At 37.2% G+C, this 20,791-nt stretch overlaps 3 protein-coding genes across 5 annotated transcripts; 2 read left to right on the top strand and 1 right to left on the bottom strand.

The window, feature by feature from the left end:
• Positions 1–2,849: 2,849 nt before the first annotated feature.
• On the top strand, positions 2,850–11,053 carry LOC111608358 (interleukin-18 receptor accessory protein-like). Of its 2 annotated transcripts, XM_023331992.1 has the most exons (12): positions 2,850–3,138; positions 3,269–3,431; positions 3,629–3,779; positions 3,945–4,110; positions 7,432–7,503; positions 7,671–7,800; positions 7,879–8,027; positions 8,757–8,894; positions 9,127–9,228; positions 9,314–9,421; positions 9,499–9,614; positions 10,509–11,053. In XM_023331992.1, exons 1-12 carry the CDS (start codon positions 3,051–3,053, stop codon positions 10,740–10,742), a joined length of 1,617 nt encoding a protein of 538 aa, XP_023187760.1. In that variant the 5' UTR covers positions 2,850–3,050; the 3' UTR covers positions 10,743–11,053. The 2 variants fall into 2 exon arrangements, with proteins under 2 accessions (XP_023187760.1, XP_023187761.1); XM_023331993.1 differs by lacking the exon at positions 2,850–3,138 and having other exon boundaries at positions 3,365–3,443.
• Positions 11,054–11,151: 98 nt separating this feature from the next.
• On the bottom strand, positions 11,152–14,428 carry pcnp (PEST proteolytic signal containing nuclear protein). 2 transcript variants are annotated; one of them, XM_005799769.3, is made up of 5 exons: positions 14,344–14,428; positions 12,912–13,138; positions 12,546–12,614; positions 12,406–12,461; positions 11,152–12,193 (listed from the first exon to the last, which is right to left on the bottom strand). In XM_005799769.3, exons 1-5 carry the CDS (start codon positions 14,405–14,407, stop codon positions 12,082–12,084), a joined length of 528 nt encoding a protein of 175 aa, XP_005799826.3. In that variant the 5' UTR covers positions 14,408–14,428; the 3' UTR covers positions 11,152–12,081. The 2 variants fall into 2 exon arrangements, with proteins under 2 accessions (XP_005799826.3, XP_023188788.1); XM_023333020.1 differs by having other exon boundaries at positions 12,912–13,141; positions 14,344–14,423.
• Positions 14,429–14,470: 42 nt separating this feature from the next.
• stk16 (serine/threonine kinase 16) lies at positions 14,471–20,536 on the top strand. Its single transcript, XM_005799724.3, has 8 exons — positions 14,471–14,556; positions 15,545–15,671; positions 15,815–16,034; positions 16,119–16,252; positions 16,993–17,080; positions 17,701–17,829; positions 17,976–18,097; positions 18,461–20,536. The coding sequence occupies exons 2-8, from the start codon at positions 15,586–15,588 to the stop codon at positions 18,597–18,599; spliced, it is 918 nt and encodes a 305-aa protein (XP_005799781.1). The 5' UTR covers positions 14,471–14,556; positions 15,545–15,585; the 3' UTR covers positions 18,600–20,536.
• The last annotated feature ends 255 nt before the right edge of the window (positions 20,537–20,791 follow it).

Genomic DNA, 20,791 nt, shown 5'->3' with positions numbered 1-20,791 from the left:
TGTTTTCACCATTTACTATGATAATTTTCTTATATTCTGCTGTTCATACAAATCTTTTCAAATGCTGTTATTTACTGCTGGTTAATTCTGCTTTCAGCTACTTCCATAGCCAGTTGCTATGAAAGCGAGGCGAACGGTCCAGTCCAGTTCAGGGTGCAGCACAACATTACTGCTGCTGGCTCTTTTGCTGCTCTTGTCAGGATTTGCGGTGTGAGTGGTGGTGAGGCAGAGGCAGCAAACCCAGGTAGCGATAAAGTAGATGATTTAATAAAATGCAAATCCAAAAGTGCAGAACACAGAGAAGCAGAGAGCAATGATCACTACAGGTGACAACTGGAAACTAGACAGACACGACGAGGAACAAAGAACACAGGTGGGGTTAAATACACAGAGGGTAATCAAGGAGACAAGAAACACCTGGGAACAATCAAGGGGAGACAATACAATACGGAGACTAAGAGACACAGAAACTCAAAATAAACACAGATCCTGACAGCTCTCTGAGCAAACCACAACAAAGAAAGTCGCAATGGCCACAACACACTATTAAAGCAAAAAGCACATTTTAAGATCTTTAAAAAAAGACCTAGGCTTCCCCAGGAAATAGATTTTACTCATCTTGTAACTTTGTTGTGTGTGTGTGTGAGGCGGGGAGGGGGGTTTCCATTCAAGTTCATAGTTGTTGGATGTTGGTAGTAGCACCTTGGCGACTGATGCTCTTCACAAACCCTACTTCCTCTCTCTAGTAGCCGTGAGGCTGTCTTCTTCCTCTTATTTTCTATCTTCTCCTATCTTCTTGCTCATCTCAGTTTCGTTTAAGTTATTTCCACAGTTATCTCTCAGTTATCTCTCAATGCCCTCCTGCGCTCCTCTTAAACAGCAGTTCATCAGAAATGTAGTCAACCAAAAGACCACTGATGCATTCAGGTCTTTATATTTGCCACCTTTAGTTTTACACTTTTGTTTTGATGAGCCAAGTGTCTAACGATGGATCACAATAAAACTGTTTCTGCACAATGTTACGGAGCAATATGAAAACATTCAAAAGATATTAGCGTTGCATAAAAGAAATATTTTGGGTGTTAAAAAATCACGCTAAAATTACTTAAAGAAGAATATTCATTTTCTTCAACTCTTCTAAATATTGCAAAGCAAAAAAAAGGCTGAATTTATTCACGCAAAGCGTAAACAAATAATGGGTGATTTGAAACTTTAGCACAGCAGAGCATTTTAACATCAGATATAACCCCATGAGATCCTGAAGATTAGAACATGTCCCGATACTGGATGTGGTGAACTACTTCTTCAGACTATCTTGTCTCATCTGCTCAGACAATGCTGCTTGTCACGGTAACCAGCAGCATCTGTTTTGCTACTTCGCTTTTCCATTTCTGCTTCAATACTTTATGAACATAGTACAAGTCAACTCCACTGAGTTTAAAGTTTCTGCGCAAAAAATGTGCACATGAAACTAAATTAGTCCCTATACAAAATCATCCAATTCTCAATGACCAGTGCTGTTTGTGACTCACAGTTAGCATAAAATAAATTACCGTCCTCTGAAAATTGGTGTTGGTCATGAGGCAGATTTTAGACTTCACAATCACAGGCCAAACATGTCACCAAGGTATTCAGTCAGCTATGTTAGATGCAGTTTCACAACACTGCTTAATTTATAAATACATTCTCAAAATTGTAAAAAAAAAAAAAAAGAATATCTTGCTCTATTTTAAAAATCTAAAATTAGACCATGAGGGCATACAAGGTTAGTGCAGGAAAAATATTCTGATTTTAAATTGTCTTTCTATTTTTGTAATTCTACTCCAATTTTAGCCATGAAGATGATTTATTTTTGAATTTATTGCATATGGGATTTTCTGGCGGTTTCTAACTTGATTCCTACTTCTGTTATCACCTTTGTAGCCAAGACAACCTTCTTTGTAAAGAACTTTGAATACAGCAGGCACTGATGAAAGTGCTGAACAAAAACAAGTGGAAATAAAATTCAAGAAAAATGTTGAAACAAGAAAATACAATATGAAATACAAAATAGAATACATATAAAGAAAATAAAAGTAAAATGAACCACTTATACTAGATTGAAAGCTAAGAAGAAGAGGTGGGTCTTAAAATCAGAATTAAAATGGTAAGCGAAGAGGCTTTTCTAATTTGCAGTGGAAAAGCGTTTTATGATTGTAGGAGACACAAAGGCACATAAATCACAGAAAACTTCCTCATTATATGGAAATCCAGGAGATTGTAATTAAGCCATAGAAACAAACTCTTTCACATAATTTTAGTGCTGTGCTCATGTGACATGGTCTTAAAGTACATACCTGCATTGTCCTCCGAATTACACAGTATGGAGATGCAAAATGTGGCAGGGATGGAAAAATGAAAAAGCAGATTTGAATCAAGTGCTGTGTTTGCATGGACCACGAGAAACAGCGGGATGATGTAGGTCAGGTTTAGAGAAGTCATTTCAAATAGGTCATGCAGGGCTAACCATAACTTACAGGTTTAAAGAAGAGCATCTGATGCAAGAGAAAAACTGCATTCCATATATATATACCTATATATATATATAGTTTTTAATTTCTGTCTGACCTTTTTTTTATGCTTTCTTTCTTCCTTTTTTGCTTTTATGCTTATCTCCAAAATGCCAAACAAATAATTTCGCAACACCAAAAAAAAAAATAAGACATCTCAACACCATCTACTTCCTATATATAAACATATGAAGTGGAAGTAGCCACCTCCTATGTTTACATAGGAAGTTGCGATCATGTTAGATTTCATAGAAATCAAGTTCAAAGACAAGCAAACAGGAAACTGTGCGTCAACCCACCATGAGAGCAGTTTGCCCTTTGAAAATAATACCACAAGATTCACCCCTCAAGAGAGAGGTTGATAACGTTTAAGATGAAGAAAAGAACATATCCGAAGCATCACTTCTGGCTGGTCATAAAAAAAAAGAATTAGTGCGATGTAAAGATCTGCAATATCTTCCACTGACAAAACCAACAAGCCTGTGGTTTTGGAGACGGAGCATGCGAACCGGGATCGTTCTGTTTTACTTTTTCTTTCCAACTATCACAAAGGGATGCTGTGGGAAGAAACAACAGAGGATTTTGACAGGTATTCATTCCAGCTTTGTATTAAAGTGCCTAAAAAGTCAAAGCTAGCACGCAGGAATTTACAAACAACTGAATAATTTGGTCGAAGAAACACAAAGAGTTTGATGCAGCTGCAAAGCTCCTCTCTGCAGATCAGCTGTTTCATCACTACAAAGCTGTGGAGGGGGAAGTCTTTGTGATGCCATGCGACCCATCTGAGAAGTTCAACGTGAAGAGAGCCGATGCCGGTGAAGGCAAAACATGTGGGGAAGAGTTTGTGGCTAAAGATGCTGGAACGAATAGAAGCTTCACGGGGTAACTAATGAGGTCATTGTAACAACATTTATTTTAACTGAAAGCTAGAGTTTAACTCCATTCACTAAAGTGCCTTGAACGTCGGGTTCATGTTTATATGTTGTTCCTTTAATACATATGTTTTAATACTCTGCATACTAAAAGTGGTTTGATTGAAATATCGTTGCTCCCACGTCGCCACTTGACTGTTGTTGCAGGTCAAATTCGACTCTGCAGGTCATCGCAAAAACCAGTTTGAGATGCTTTAAGCCTGAAGAGAGCAGCGTGATGTTGCTGGTTGACGCTGGTGGAAGCATCCCCTGCCCCGGACATGCCTGTTATAACAACACAGGTGTGGTTTGGTACAAGGTGAAGTACATACCAGTGCAAAGTAGCAACTTTTCACAACACCCAAAACCGCTTCCTTGCAAAATCCATTTCTGATTGTTTTTCACGACTGAGGTACTTCGCCAGTGTGAAGGCGACGTGCTCCTAGATCTCAACAGAAATTCACTCCTGTATGCCTTCTTGCAGAAAAACAGACCCGTGTCTATAGCTAGAGACTCCTGTGTTAAAGACGGGGAGCTTCACCTCTGCACAGTCTACAAAGAGGACACGGGTGTATTTTATTGTGACAGACGAATAACTGAGCAAGGAGTCGCAAGGATCTTCAGGAGGGCCGTCCACGTTAAAGTCATACGTAAGACTTCGATATTTCTGTTATAATTTAAAAACCTAATTGGAAGCCATTTCATGCATGTGCTGCGCCATAACTGCCACAGTGAATCACACAAATGTCTGAAGATAATTCTGAAAGTTTTGATTTATCACTTTGCACCTCCTCTGTACTGCAAACCAGACATGCTGTTCACACAAAAGTCTGCACTGAAAAAACACAGAGTCACAGTTCTGCAAAACGCAGCGTGTGTGTAATCTGTAGACAAAACGAATAAGTCTTACATTTTTGCCATGTCATTCAATAATTAATAGACAAATGCTGGCAAATGCTTTCAAGCAGAAACATTTTCTGGGTGTTTTAAACATAAATTTCCATATTTCTCCCATACGTATGCAAAATCCAACTTCTCCTAGCTTTTCAAGCAACACCCCATTTAAAGGATTGCATTTTATGCATGCATCCACTTGTAAGCAGGTGCAGAATCATTTTTGAAGGATTGCAAGAACTTCAAAAACTTCAAAAAACCTTTACAGTTTATAAAGTTAAGAGTCTTCATTATATGGGGAATATGCTGCATTAGCCCCAAATATGGCAGCTATTTTTCTAGATCACCCAGTGACAAACATGTTCATCATAACTGTTTTTATTCCCCCCCCACCAATAAATTAGTTCACTGATAACCCTGGAACTAGGAGGCGTCTTCTGCAGAAAGTGGTTGACTGTTGGTGTGGTTGCTGGAGCCTTTGCTCTGCTGTGGTAGACATGTAGTGTCACAAATATATGAAATATACAGGCTGAATATTATGTATATATCATATTTTGTTGAATAAATGCACATCATCTAAAAAAATAGTACCTTCACAAACTTTTAGCATCAGGTGTATTGGTAAAAACAAAAAAAAAATATTAATGTGAAGTCAGTTTTTAGGCCTGAGGCAGAGAGGAAGTTTCAGAAATGCAAGATTCAGTTTTTCCACTGTTAGCGCTCATGCTCACGCTCACACGTTGTGGTTTTCCTTTTCCCACTAAACAGAGAGTACACACAGCAAGTAATGCTTTCCTGCAGTTATACTTGAATGTAAAGTTCATGTTCGTTTAAAATTTGAAATATTTTCCGTTTTTTTGTCTTGTGTTTTTAATTTTCCAACTTTATATAGCAAAGTGTCAATAGTACAGATGCAGCAAATCTACATAATAATAATAATAATAATAATAATAATAATAATAATAATAACAACAATAATAATAATAATAATAAAAACCAAGAGATAAATGAAGAGATAATTCATACTATTTAACACACTTACTGGACATTTCATAATGTACAATGATTCAAGTGCTTTATAGCTCCAGCAGAGAATTAACTAATTGCATGTGCACAACTCAATGCATGTAGACGCCTGAATGCAGTCTACATGCATTCATGCATGTAGACTGAATGCATATCTACACGCATGCATTCATGGTGTAGACATTCATCTTCCTTCCCCATAAGAAAGGGGAAGAATGTGGATTAAGTAACATGGTGGTTGGAGGCATGTCAGACTAGTATGAATATTTCAAAAACAACATTTTGTGGCTCTAAGAAAAGGGCAGTTCTTAAGGCCACTGAGTAAGTGTGTGTCTCGATAGGGACACACACAACAGTCCCAATGACATATTGCCATTGTAAGTATTTTCCCTCGCATTGTTAACTTTGATTTTCCTAATCGTAACTATTTCATTTCTGCAGTTTGCAATGTTTATTTAGAAGTGAATACTTGATGCTACCATCCACAGTAGCATTTGAAACCGCTTTTTGCTTAAACCAGCTAATTACTTTAATGAGTTTAATGTATTTAGAAAAGTATTAAAGAAGCCCTATCTGTTAAGAATGCTGTTATTTATCCTTCTTGGTGCACTGGTTTGCCAGAGCTCTGTTTTCACAGTACTTTAGACTTTTTTTTTTTAAAGAAAAATGAAACTAATCTAGTCTTCCCATATCTGTGGCTTACCAGTGCTTTACTGTTTCACCTCTGAGTTTTTCAGTCACTTTCACTGTGTGCGTTCTCCACTCGAAAGCATTATCTAATTTGGTTTTTATTCTGAGATAAATTATCTGGAGCTTTGCAGGAAGCCATGCTGCAAATGGTTTTGTTGTGTTAATCTCGGCAATCTGAGCTTCATCTCTTACAGTTTGATGGAGGATTTCCAGACTCATAAAATATGGTTTCCAACTCCAAAGTGTATCAAAAATATTTACTTAAACTAGCAGGTTGTACGGAAGCATTTTATCGCAACACGTTTGACAACATTTGTCAAACGCTGCGAAAACATGAGGCATAAAAACTGGGCTATTTTTTTTCCTGTTAAACCAAACTCACATAAATAGGATTTATAGCCATCTAAAAAAAATATTGTTTCAATAACCATCAACTACAGACATTCTTACTGATTTTTTATGACTGAAGAGGAAAAGAGGAAGACTGGTGCTGTCAATTAGATGCACTAGATTAACTGAACAATCAGTAAATGTGACCACCACTATAAAAGCTGGCACTTTAGTTCAGTACTATTAAGGAAGAAATTAACAATAATCGTACATAGCAGTGGCTGCTGCCCACTGATCTTTAAAAGTTTATTTCTAAATAATCTGAAATCAATCATTCCACAGTGAGAAAAATGATTTAGTTTAGTTCAGACAACTTTAATGGGTAATTGTCACCAACCTGTGTGTACTTTCACCTCTAAAATGCATCCACTAGCCATAATCATCAATACACTGATCGAAAACACACATTAGTACCACAACAGATAAAACAGCAGACAACAAAAACATAAAAAACGGTCACAAGAATATGGCAGCTTGATTTAGGTCTGCAAACCTTCACCTGACTGAAATGTAGGAGTTTTGCAACAATATTCTTCAGACAGAAAAGGTCAAAGTGGAGATTTTGGGCCATAAAGCAGAAGGTTATTTTTGGAGAAAATCAAAAATAATTTCTCATCACAAACTCCCAACTATCTGCCCAGCGTAGTGCTGGAAGATTTATGTTAAGGGACTGTTTGGAGACAGAATCAAGGTGCCTAATTTTTTCATGACTTATTCACATAAAACCTTAGGTTTCACCTTGACTGTGGTGAATTACCCGCTAACTTCTTATTTCTCACGTAGAACGGAAAGTGAACTAAAAATAAATCTGTTGTAGTCCAAAAGACTGCTGAAAATAACATGTTGATTTATTTCTTTTTGCATTTTTATATGTAAGACTTTCTAGCAAAGTTTGTGTCTGGATAGTGTAGCACCTTTGAAGTCCCATGTTTTGCAGAATGAAAATATAACTTTATTTCCTGTTACCACAGCATATTTGAAAGCAAACTCTCCTCCTGTGGTTAAGTATCCAGCTGCTAACATGACTGAGGAGGTTGAGCTTGGTAAGTGCTATGATGGCGCTATCTGGACCAATATCAAAATCTTAGATTTTTTTATTTTTTGTCACTGATATTTTATGTAAATGATGTAGACTGTTAAGAATATCCCAGCTTAGTTAAACCAAGCATTTTACACTTGTACATCTGAAACAAATTGTTTTCTGTTTCAGGTCAGCCTCACAACCTCACATGTGACGTAGACTTTGATTTTGAGGTAAACATTTCTCGAAAGGTAGAGTGGTTCCTGAATTATGGCGGCGATATGGACAACATGACCCTGTTAGACACGGAGCAGCATCAGTGAGTAAATGACGGCACTTTCAACTGACAGTTTTGCTTTGAAACAGAAAGTAAGTTAAACGTTCTCCTACGTTCCAGTGAAGTCTTGTTTTCAGAGACCAAGGTCACGCAGACACACACCATAAAGGAAGTGACGCCTCAGCACCTGACGCACTCGTACACCTGCTTCGCCAGAAACGCTGTGGGAAACAGCAGAGTCACAATTACACTGAAACAAAAAAAGCAAGGTAGCCCATTTGTGCTCCATTTGTTGGGCATTTCCAATTCGGTGATTGACTTTTTTTAAATTACATCGTTGCTCCAATAGCTGCATATGAAAGGCGATGACTGAGTCAGCTGCAAAGGTATGACGAGGTGCTTTGGTTATTCCGTTTAGTTTCCTTAAATAAAACTTGCGTGGGTGTGAGCTGTGTGATGAAGCCAAACCGAAGGCTTAAAACCACATAGATTTACTGAGGCTCAGATTTTGATTGAGAAGATAACATAATCATGTCAGCCGAACAACACCTATAAAGAAGAATGCTGCTCAGGTAGCCGTACCAAGATAAAAATATTATTGCTAATTTTTGTCTCGACAAAAGGTTGTAGGAATTGTATTTCTTAATATAGTAGATTACAAGATTTTTTTTTTTTTAAATCAATTTAAATGTTTTATTTAACTTATTTTTTAAGCCAAACTTACCCATTTTTTTTTCATTATTTTTAGAAAATTCTCCCCATGCTCACTCAATCCCAAAGAGGCCAAATCATTTCGCAGCCTTAGTTGATTTTTTAATCATTTTAAAACCTTTAGTAAAAATCGATAATATGTCATACTTGTTCATTATGCTAAAAAAAATAATTGCCTGGTCGGGGTGCCAATAAGAAATAAATAGTCAGTTAATCTGATTGTGTATTGTAGTAATTACGCTACACAGTAATGCCAATTTTAAGATGTGTGTGTGCTTTCATTCCAGTAAAATGGCCGTCATTGGTTGGGTATCCGTTTGGCTGCTTTCTGCTGGTAGTCTGCCTGGGAATCACCTTGCATGTGAAGTGGGTGGAATTACAGCTCATCTTCAGATCACGCTTCCAGTTTGGAAAAGATGATGGAGGTCAGAAAACACACACACACACACGCACACACACACACACACACACACACACACACACCCACCCGCATGCTATGGCTGATCTCATTGCTAAGACCTGACATTGTGAAATCTCACGTTATTTTATCAAGCAAATGCAGATGCAGTTTTCTGATAATACACAGTAATGTTGCTTATGGTAGAAAAAAAAAATGCAATTCCTATTTTAATATTTAATTTTTTTTTAACCTTACAGAGAAGGAATTTGATGTTTTTGTGTCATACGTGTGGACGGGTCCATCAGCAGAGGCGGTAAATGGTTTGACCATTTCCTCCAGGCCTTACAGTGATGCAGGAGGTCGGAGCGAATATGCGTATCATTGTTTGGATTTAAAAGACAACAAAACAACTAAAGTTTTGTTTCCTTCGTACATCAAACGTAGAGATGCAGAGCCGTGAGGAACCGATAGAAATGTGGCTGCCACAGGTGTTAGAGGACCAGTGGGGGTATCGCGTCTGTCTGCTGGAAAGGGACATTCTTCCAGGAGGAGGTAATAGCATCAGCTGTGTGTGTGTGTGTATCTGTCTCCACAAATGTTTTAATTAATTATCTGATTTTGCTTTACAGCTTATACAAACGATGTGGTTCTCACTATAAACAGAAGTCGGATGCTCATCTGTGTCCTGTCAGCTGAGTATTTCGCCAGCAGCAACGCTGTTTTTGTACTGGAATCAGGAGTCAAGGTAGGCCGGCATATTTCAGAGCGGTTTGGTTTCTGTCGCTATCGCTGCTTTTTTTGAGTGTGTACTGCAGTGGAAACTGGAAAATACAATTAAAAAAACTCACAATTTAAAAAATTTTAATTAGTCAAAATTTATGTTTTTAAAAGGACAGTTTCTATATTTTCATAGAAAATGATCAATTATGAGAATGGTACCATTTAGAAACTGGACAAAATAAGTTAAGAGCAACTTCCTTTTCAATACTTTGATTTCATTTATTGCATGAATGCAGCTTAGTGTGGGTAGGCCTAAAATAATAATGATTACAGCTCACAGCCAATGCATCATTATTAAAGTTTTGCTGAAATTGGTAAATTTGTTCAAATTCTGATCTGTCAGCTTTATGGGACAAATGATAAATTAGGCTTTGAGATTTTGCATTGCACATAATTATTCAAAATGAATTCCACCTAAGTTTTTTATTTACATACTTATGGGTTTAAATGTTTTTGCGTGGTTTTTTTTTGTTGTTTTTTTAAATACCAGAAGAACAAATGCAAGCCAGTACCATTCCCACTGCTTTTCATTCACAAGAATCTCTAGTTCTTCAATATTTTCTACATAATATTTCCCCCCCAAAACTTTGTGGACTTTTAAAGGAAAACGAGAAAACACCAGAACTGTTAAAAATCCAGATTAAACTCAATCTGAGAGTAATACAAAATCAGCTTGGTTTAATTTTGCTCTGTTTTGACATAAACTGAAACTGGCCTCGGTACAAGAAATAAAGACGCTCAATCCACAACAAAGCACAAAGAATCCTCTGTAGTTTCTGAATGGTTCAGTTTACCATCATGGTTTTCACTGTCAAGTCATTTTAACCCCAGTGACTCACATCTCCTTCCACATCTTTAGGCCTTACTGCAAAACTCTGCCTTCAAGATGCTGTTGATTTGGACCAGAGGAACTTCGGCATCCTTCATCCAGCCAGAACCTCCACTGCCCAAACTGGTGCAAAGAGCCTTGAAGGTGCTTCCCAGTCTGCAGTGGAGCACAGACGCACCTTCCACGGCCACCAGGCGCTTCTGGATCTCTTTGCAGAAAGCTATGCCAGCTGATGGAGCGAGGCTGGCTTCACATTTGCAATAAGCCGGAGGTGTGGGAAACATGTTTCCCCGCTGGCACTCTGCTCAATATGCATTAGTTTTCATAAATGTGCGTCACCAAAAGACCATATCAGAAAGCTAAAGCTGAGTCTGAACAAAGAAATGTGTGAAAAGCGGTTCCATGGTGACGCACATACAGGCGTACCAAGTGTTAATTTAAAATGCTCGGGGGGGGGGGGATAAAAAATCATTTTCCATCTGCAGGAATTCGTCCATCTCATCAAATTTTCATCAATTCTTCAGTTTAAAACTATGGAAAGAAATAAAAACTTAATTAAATAAAAATAAATATGGAATTTATCATGATTTCTCCGACTGCTGCAATAAATAATTGAAAACCATTTTTTTAAATTCATATTCACTAGACATAATTGAAACAAAGACTATAGCAATAGGTGTTGATATATTTTATTCGGAGATGTCAGAACGAATGGTTGCGTAATCCGCAGAAAAATCTAAACTACACATTTTGGATAGTGGGAAAAGAGTTTAAGACACATAACATGTTGGTGAGTTATGATATTAAATTCAAAAGGAAAAGAGTTTGGGAAAGTACCTAATTTTAACAAAAGTGCAACCAAGAAAGTGTATATGGTAACAATTCAATGTTTAAATATTTGACAACAGAAAACATTTTACTGTAAGCGTGACAAACTGGAGTTCGGCTGCATGTTTGACAGGCTGAATGAGGCAGAAATGAAAAAAAAAGAAAAAGTGTGTTCTCATAGGTGAGGGAGCTGGTGAAAGCAAAGGGCTGTGCAGTAAAAGTGAGGATCTAAATTCAAAAAAGAATTTAATCTGAAAACAAAATAAAACAAAAAACAAACCCTACACTTAATATTTTAACCCACTGTCTAGTTTGTGAATTAAGAAATAAAACATTGTCACTATGTACATTTTTACACCAACATCAGACAAGCAACGTGCTTGTTAGGATTAAACCAAACCAGCGCATGGAGGGAACAAGAACGGTAACATCATGAGAGCAGGAAATATCCCTATCATCTAATTAGCCAACAAAACAAAAGCAAGACGTAGCAAAAAAAATTTAAATTTATTTTCTGGCCAACTCCTCCCTTTGTCATCACCACTCCACATCTCTGGAGCCAGAGACACCTGGCAATTTCTCCTCTCGAGTTAAGATCAACCAGCTGTGGTTAGAAGCGTAAACACAAGGTGGAAGACTGAAAGTAGCCTCCACTGCTGTGCGCCGAGTTGTACAAACCAAGGCTGCAGCGACAAAAATGAGAGCCTTCGTAGAGATCTCACAACGTTAACAAGTATAAAAATGTCATTTAGTGACAGGAGTTTGTGGCAGTGATTTACAACTTGTCAGATTGGGTTTTCATCTTCCTCTCCCAGAGTTTCTGATTATCAGAGAAGCCCTGCTTGCCCTTGTTGAAGGAGTTAGGGCCTGCAGATGTTGGGGTCTCCCTGAAAAGATAAGTTTATCGTCTTACGTCAAGTTATAAAAAAAAAAAAACTTAACACACATTTGAAAGCAGATGTTTACATACACTGCATAAAAAGTATTTTTTTATTTTACAAAAATTTAATTTTTTTTCTTTCTTTTTGGAAAAAAAAAAAAAAAATCAAAAACTGATTTACTAAAAGAAAAACGGTCAAAACTGTCGCAGCTTTTGTACCTCCCAATGTTCTTCATCCTCATCTTTGCTTCTGGAGGCATTTCTTCTGGTTCGCTCTATACAAGGGAGAAAACTAACATCAGCTACTTTTCATCGATTCCACTCCATACGACGTTTTTTTTTTATGAGCAGGTACTTACATCATCATCTTCGTTAAAAACTGACACCAGCTTTTTTGGAGGAAGTGATGGCACTGTCTCCTTGGGTTTCTAGAACAGGTCAGGGACAAAAATAAAGTAAAACAGCAAAGCAGCATCCACACTTCCTTGTTTTGTGACATAACTAAAGACATCCTCGTATTTAGTAAGAGTTAAGTAAAAAAAAAAAAATTGTAATGCTTAACCAACTTTAGGTTGTTTCAAAACCCAAACACGTAGGAATAGAATCTGCTCATCTTTATAACCCAAAGGTCTCAACATTTTCATTTTCAGGCTGTTCTGCAACTACTGTACTTTCACAATACTATCTGCACAAATGGTGTTCTGTAAAATAAGCTTAACACTTACCGTTGCTCCTAGTTTGATAGAAATAGGGTTTGATTTCTTCGCCATCTTACTGCCCATGCTGAAGCCAATTTTGGAGGTTTTGCATGGTGCTGGTTGGTCTGCTGAGGACTCGTCCTCGTCTTCAGGGGTAAGATGCTGAGATGTGCGTTTGACAGCAGCCCCATCTCCTCCCCCAGTGCTACAAGAGACAGGCTTAGTTTTCACTCTGTCCTCCTCCTCCTGTGGCCCTGCTTGAGGCAAGACAACTCGCCAAGGTGAACAACTGCTTTGTGGGATCTGGGAGTGTTCAAAGCTACAATTTAAGTTCTTATTTGCTTAGAATTCAGATTACAAGTCTTATTTATGAACGTCACAGTTAATGGCAGTAGCTGATAGAGTTTACACCACACATGAAGCCGAGGATATTACTAGCTTTACTAGTACAGAACAAACTAGAAGAAAACATGGATTGATACACTGAACTCACTGCAGCTGCCATTTTAACAGTGACAGTGCTAATCAAATTATTCTAGAATAAAAGGTTAGTTTCTTAAAGACATTTTCAAATGCCTGTAAACCTGATCATGCAGGCATTCTACTTTATATCAAGGTAGTCACAATGTAGTGACTATGTAGTAGGTAGAAAATTTCAATCCCTTTTCCCTAACTCGGTAAATGGTTTTTGATGTGTTGGGGGAGAAAAAGAAAAACAATGATCAGATATGAAAAATTATACTAAAAAGTCTATTCAAGGCTTGTGAACATGAATGCACATGAATATCACTACTATAATGCAGCATAAACAGAGCATATTCTTAAAAAACAAGCTAATTATTATATTTAATATACTACTATTACTACCAATGCATGGTTACCTTAAAACAAAAATTAATAGTGGTTTCAGTCGGATACAAACCATATAGATAACTGATTGTGTGATTTTAATTAGACACATTTTTATCTGGCATTTAACACGAGTCAAATAAAAATGACGAAATAAAGCCAACAGTATTCAAAGCTGAATGCAGCTGCTTCTTTTCTCTGCGAGTCCAGCCATCACTAAATCAAAAAGTCATTTAATTCTGTCTCCAATTCCTCTTGCATCAAAACGTTTACCTTGAAATTGCCTGTGGTAAGTTAGCTTAGCAAATTCTTAGCTTAACTTAGCAAATAACAAAAGACTGCTGTTACCCAAACTCATGTAAATGATCAGTGATTCTCTTCGCTCATGGTTTGTAGCCTCATTAACACACTTTAAGTAACATTACTTGTAGCCTTATTCCAGCGTTAATGATGCTAGCAGTAGCCAGCTAAAGCTAACATGTAGTAAGTTCACAAAGCGTCTATTTGTAGGACGAGCTTCTTTTAAGCAAATGAGTAGCACATCAATACACCATTTAACAGTTTTTATATGTTAACTAGATTTTAAACATCAAAACAGCACAAGTATCACCTCCGTCGTCGGAGCTATTTTTCCTGTTAGGCCTGTTATCCGCCATCATATCTTTCTCTGGCATCTGCCACTAGTCTTTATTTGGCGCTGTTTGATTTATGGTCTTCACAAGGTTCGCAAACTAGAGACGAAGAAGAAGAAGCAGCAGCAGAAGGGAGAAAAAAAAACACAAAAATGATAGCAAGCTAACTTGTAAGGGAAAGAGGGAAGCAGGTAAGAAATATTCAGTTACCAAGTTAAGAAGAACATTTTGTCAGGGGCTCAGTTTAAATAACACATATAAAAGAAATTAAGACGGTAACGGTATTCCAGATTGCTTGAAAATATTGCCAGTGTGTTGTGTTAGCTAACCTTCGTTTTCATGCTATCTTAAGGTAGCATGCGACTAATATCCTTCATATTAATCCACATTATTACCAAATAATGCCGCATAATTTATTTTTCGCCGGTATTTGTTTTAAATCCACCCAGGGGTTGAAATGTTTTGCAACTTATTTTCTTGAGCTTTGAAACGTTACCTCTAATCGAAAAGGTTTCTTTGATGATTGAGTCATTACAGGGAAGGAAATCCTATTTTCCTGGGCTTGAATAGAACATGAAACAATTTAAAGTATTCGGAATTAATGTATTTAATACTACCGCAGGCTTCAAGGTTAATTACCCATCAACTAGCATATGTAAAACCATAGGTACGCTAGTGTAGACAGGCTACTGAAGACATATATTATGGAGAATCTTAACAATTGGATAACACAATCAGTGTCACTGTCAGACTGTCCCACCCTGTCAAAAAGAATTCAGTATAAGAATTCTAGAGCCAAGTGATGGCTGAGTTGACAGCAGAGTAACCAAAGTTGCTTGGTATAAAAAAAAAAAGTACACTCACACATTAGTATAGGAGAAGGCTTTGCCTCTGACCAATGACCTTTGGAGATGTGCACCAAACCCCAGTGACCCTGCAAGGATAAGCAGGTATAGACGACGGATTGCCTACATGACACGTCAGTACTAATTAACTTCACTCTTGACAGTGATCAAGAAAACAAATTGCATTTCAAAGTTTACAGCAGCTAATAGACCAAGAATTGTCCCTCAATTAGAACTGGTGAAGCGTTTTGGATGGGAGGCCTACAAAGAGGATAGAAACAGTTGCCCTCTGTGTTCATGCATGTTTTTCTAATGTCTTTATTGTTTCTCTTAGGTTCTTTTTAAAGTTTTTGGTTAAACAATGTACATGTCGGCATGGGACAGGCCCTGTGTATATGCTCCCGTGGCTCCATCACCATTGATAACAAAAAGTACTACTTTGTCCAGAAATTGGATGAAGGGTGAGTTGACTTGATTGTGTTGTAAGGTTTCATGTCAACTGCTGTACAACTTTATTGTTATTGTAATTGTAACATTTAGGATTCACATTACCCCCCTTTTAATGTCATGCTTCCTCTAACCTGCTTTCTCTCCGTCAATTCAGTGGGTTCAGCTATGTTGATCTGGTTGAGGGTGCAAAGGACGGACAGTTCTACGCTCTGAAGAGGATCTTATGTCATGATCGCCAGGCTCGCCAGGAGGCTCAGACAGAGGTGGAAATGCATCAGATGTTTAATCATCCCAACATCTTGAGCCTGGTTGCATATGCCTTCTCTGACAGCGGAGGCAAGACAGAAGCCTGGCTACTTCTGCCTTACGTTAGAGTAAGTTGATGCTGTAATTTGGACGACGAAGGAAACTTGTCAGAATGTGATCCTGTTGTGATTTGTTTGTGTATTTGTGAACAGAAAGGAACCCTGTGGTCTGTCTTAGAGAAGCTAAGAGACAAAGGGAGCTCAATGCCTGAAAACCAGATTTTGAAAATCTTCTGCGGAATCTGCTCTGGTTTGAAGACCATTCACGACAAAGGCTATGCCCACAGGTAAAGTCGCCCAACTTTCAGAGACGAGCAAATTGTATTTGTTGTATTTTATGTGAAGTTGTATGCATCCATGTGCCAAAACACAAAGCACAAGTATGTCTATGTAAAAGATATGATCACAGGGGTTTCCATAAAGAAATACAGATTAGTTTCACATATATTTTAGATGCAATTGTTTTAAGTAAATATTCGGTTATTTGGTCCAAGAAAGAAATAACCATCTACAGAAACACTGCAAATACTTATTGAAGATGGACATTATGGAGGGGTGATGTTTGCACAGTGAGGAGCATCTACGTTTATCTGACCGATCTGGCGGAACAGCTAATCATATCTTATATGTTAACATGCAGCTTGCCTGATGTCATAACTACAGAAGTTGATACTTATGCTCATGAACAGATTAATAAGATTAGTTAGTATATTCATCTGTTCCCAATCTGCTCGTCCATCACAGAAAAGCACGAGAGGAGTGATTAAGGCTTTTGATTATTGAAAACATACTGTGATAAGTGTGATGTGTATGAATATTTGACAAAACTGCTTTGTAAAAATGTTTAAATTAGCAAGTCTGCTGATGTGCTGTTTTTCTTTTGGGTTTTTTTTCCCCAAACAAAAAAACGTTTGTCATTCCTACAGAATTTAGCTTCCAGTGTTTATAATTTTGTGACTGTCTTGTGTATAAAAAGCCTTCTGGTTATTATTGTCCACCACTTATGTCATTTTATTTAATCTGACAGGGATCTGAAACCCACAAATGTCCTCTTGGATGAGGAAGACAGGCCAGTTCTAATGGATCTGGGCTCAATGAACCGGGCAAGAATTGAGGTAAGAGTGGACATCTATAGAAAGTTGGAAAATCTTTACTTATTAATCGTAAATATTTTCACATGGTGATAGCCACCTATAAAATTGCGAAGTTAATTTGATGTGATCGACAGAGTGCGACACATATTGTCACTTAGACAGAAGTGTTAAAACATAGTATACAGTAGCCAGAAGCACTGCAAATAATTGATTCTTAAATAATATTGAATACTTATGAACAGGTTTTCTTTTTCAATAAATGGTTCTGTTTTTCACCACTAGGTGGCAGCTTAGCATTGTTGATGCTGTTGTAACTCTTCATAAGATGAGGTTCACGTCCTAACATCTTCTGTCTTTCTGGTAGTTTTTCTCAGGGCAGCCATTGTAATGTATTTTGTTTTCAAATCAACAGCACTGTTTTAATCGGTTAATTCAGAATCTTTTTTTTTTGTAATGAATGACAGAAAAAACACATTTCTCTTTAAATTCATTACTTGGATGTTCAGAAATGGTGTCAAAATTGTTATTTTATTTTCATTTGTGCTGTGAAAATTGAAGTTTATTAGATTTACTTTTAGGCGTTACTCACCCTGTCGGGACTATAATACTAATTGGTCTATTTTTTTTATTTTTTTGAATAGGTCAGGGGATCCAGAGAAGCCATGACTGTACAGGACTGGGCGGCCCAAAGATGTACCATTTCCTACAGAGCTCCTGAGCTCTTTAACGTAGAAAGTCACTGCATTATAGATGAGCGAACTGATATTTGGGTAAGACATCTTCCCTCCCGTTTTGAGCAAATTGTCTTAGTTCATTTTCTGTATTGGCCTCTGTATCTCTCTGACGCTTGAAATAAAAGTGAAAATCTTTATTTCAGCTAATAACATCTTCTGTGTGTGTTTTCATAAACCTCCAGTCGCTGGGCTGCGTGCTGTACTGCATGATGATGCTGGAGGGCCCTTATGATCTGATCTTTCAGAAGGGGGATAGTGTTGCTCTGGCTGTCCAGAATCCAGTGACCATCCCTTCAACTTGTAGGTCCGTATTCAAACTGCAACAAAACGATGAGCACTTACCACAAAGTTTTAAGTTTTGTAGCAGTTGTTAACCAAGATTTCTTTACACTTCTTGCATTTTTCATTCACTACTTCTGTCTTGTACTTTCCTCCACAACAAAGTTAAAACTTAAAATGTACCATCTTGCTTTTTTTGTGATCAAATTAAAGCATTACTTTTGTAAGTATATCTTGTCTTGTTGCTTATGAAGACTTCTTCCAGCAAAATAACAACAAATCATATTCTTGTTGTTTGTGATTCAAATCTAAACTATTAGCTCAACATTTGCATCTCTGGATGTGAATAAAACTTTGCTAATCTTTTGTCTGTCTGTTTTTGATTCAGTTACTCCAATGGTCTCCAGATGCTGCTGAGCTCCACAATGGTTTCGAATCCCCAGGAGCGACCCGGCATTGGCTGGGTCCTCGATCAGGTACAGGATCTGCAGAGCCGCAGTCCAAACACTCAGACCAACATGGTTTGATTCCTTCATGTTGCGCCATGGACACTTCACCACGTCAGTGTACCTTCGCTTAGTTCCAGGTTGAAATCTCACCTTTTATTTGTTCTTTTAAAGTGTAAAATGTTTCTGGGTTGTTTTTTATTGTGACAGTTGCTATCTAATTAATTGCTCAATCCTTTTAAAGCAAAATTAAAGAAATGCCTTAAATTGCTTCACACTCTGAAGTGCAATGCATTACCATGTCGTTGGTATTAGGATAATTTCACTTTATTTCTTTCTTAATAGTTGTTAAAGGGGATGAATAGTTCAGGTTTTTCTTTAAATGATCGGCATTTTATTTTAGCTCTTGAATAGATCTGGGAAAAAGGTGCTAGCTGGGTTTACCAGAAAGCAGACAAATCATTCATCATATTATATCTGGTTGACTTTATCTGTTCTGAATAAAATTAATCAAAACATACATTACGTATAAAGGTACATTTTGAGCAAATGGCTTGTGGATTTAGTTAGTTACACCTTAAAGGGTGCCACTCTGTCCTCCTTTTTCCAAAGCTAGTCTGGGACAAATAGCCAATGGTGTATATTTAGTACCTGCAGCTTCCTGACCTGCTTCAGTAAGCAATATATTGTAACATTTGGGCACAGTAATGCAGTGACTGCTTTGCCATTGAAGCTGAAATCAGCTGCCAGCTGATTGCACTAATAGACGGCCTAAATTTGTTTCCTTTCATACACATAAGGCACGGTTGGTGTAGAGACCCAACTTTGTGAAGTTTGAATGCCTAATATTTAGCTTGAAATATGTGAATTTTAACAAAGAAAATGATTTTATGTCTGTTAACGAGAAAAAAAAAAAATGAAGCAAGCGTTCGTTTTCTTGTTGGACCTAGTTATAGTTTTTATGAATATTGTCATTATTATAGTCAGACATTAATGAAATTGAAACTTTCCAGTGAATGAATGTTGCTTGAATTTAGCATGTTAGGTTACATTCTCCCTGAAAAAGGATTAATGATTATTTATTATTCCTCAGTTTCGGTCCAACATCTGTTTTTAAAATGTCAGCTGTTATTTTTAGACAACAGTTTCACCTTTTCTCTGTTTATAATCGCAATCTTTTAGCTCCAATTGGAGTCACCAGTGCAGAATGTGTCTACATGGTGCTGTGATTATTCATCTGTGCGTACTGACACTTTATTTACAATTCCAGATTCGGTGTCTTACATCACAAGTAGGTAAAAAAAATATGATTAGACAAAGGTTACATAATCAAGAAAACGGCTTTTTAGATTCAGTAATCCTATAGAAAAACATCTATTGACAGTATGTTAACGGGGGACGGATTATGCTACTGCAGGATAATGCTTTTCTTATCCTGTAATTTTTATGTTTATAATGGTGTTTTAATCAAATTTGTATTTTGCATTCCACAATTACTTGTGTTTAGTTTTGATTTCCTGACACGCTTGAGTGCGCGTGTGTGTTTCACACTTTACTTTTCTCAGGGTATGCTTACATAACAAGATCCACACTAGAGGATTACCAAGGTACCTGGAAAAACAAATGTTTTTGGCATTCATGATTAATTTATTGCTTTTGTGACTGTAACACAGTAATATTTTGACCATGAAGAGTCAATTTGGCTTTGTTATTGGACTTGTACAGTTGGAGTTTATTTGACTTTTTGGTGTAAAAACATTTTCTTTTGATGCAACGGTTGGTTTCAAGCAATGACTGTAAGGTCTTGTGTTTTTGCAAACTAAATCCTACTTTAATGCTGCTGGTAAGACAGTGCAACGATGTGAGTCAGTCGTTATTAAAGGTTATTTATCATTACTGGAAATTGGTAAAAACATCTCATATTTTCCGCACTGTAATGAGTGTATAAATGTTAAATATGTAGCATTCTATATTCTGTATACTTTTTAATAATTATGAAATAAAACTACTTCCTGTAATTTGCTCCGTTCTAAGCACTCCTTCCTCTGCTTATACTTTAATAAACACAAGCCAATGGACACCCCTGCTGTCAAGAAGTGGTGTTGCGGTGAAATACGGCGCGTAAAGGTGAGACGAGGAATGCCAGGAACCAAGGTCGGCAAGCAGAATGTCACACACAATAAGAGCATGATGGCTTCTGTCTCACTTGTTTTAATGTTTTGGCTGAAAACTAAATGGTAAAACAAATCTCAAAACTGAATTGTAGACTTAAA

This window comes from Xiphophorus maculatus, chromosome 4 (genome assembly GCF_002775205.1).
Source record: "Xiphophorus maculatus strain JP 163 A chromosome 4, X_maculatus-5.0-male, whole genome shotgun sequence".
Classification (NCBI taxonomy): domain Eukaryota; kingdom Metazoa; phylum Chordata; class Actinopteri; order Cyprinodontiformes; family Poeciliidae; genus Xiphophorus; species Xiphophorus maculatus.
This window is presented reverse-complemented; position numbering and strand designations above follow the sequence as displayed.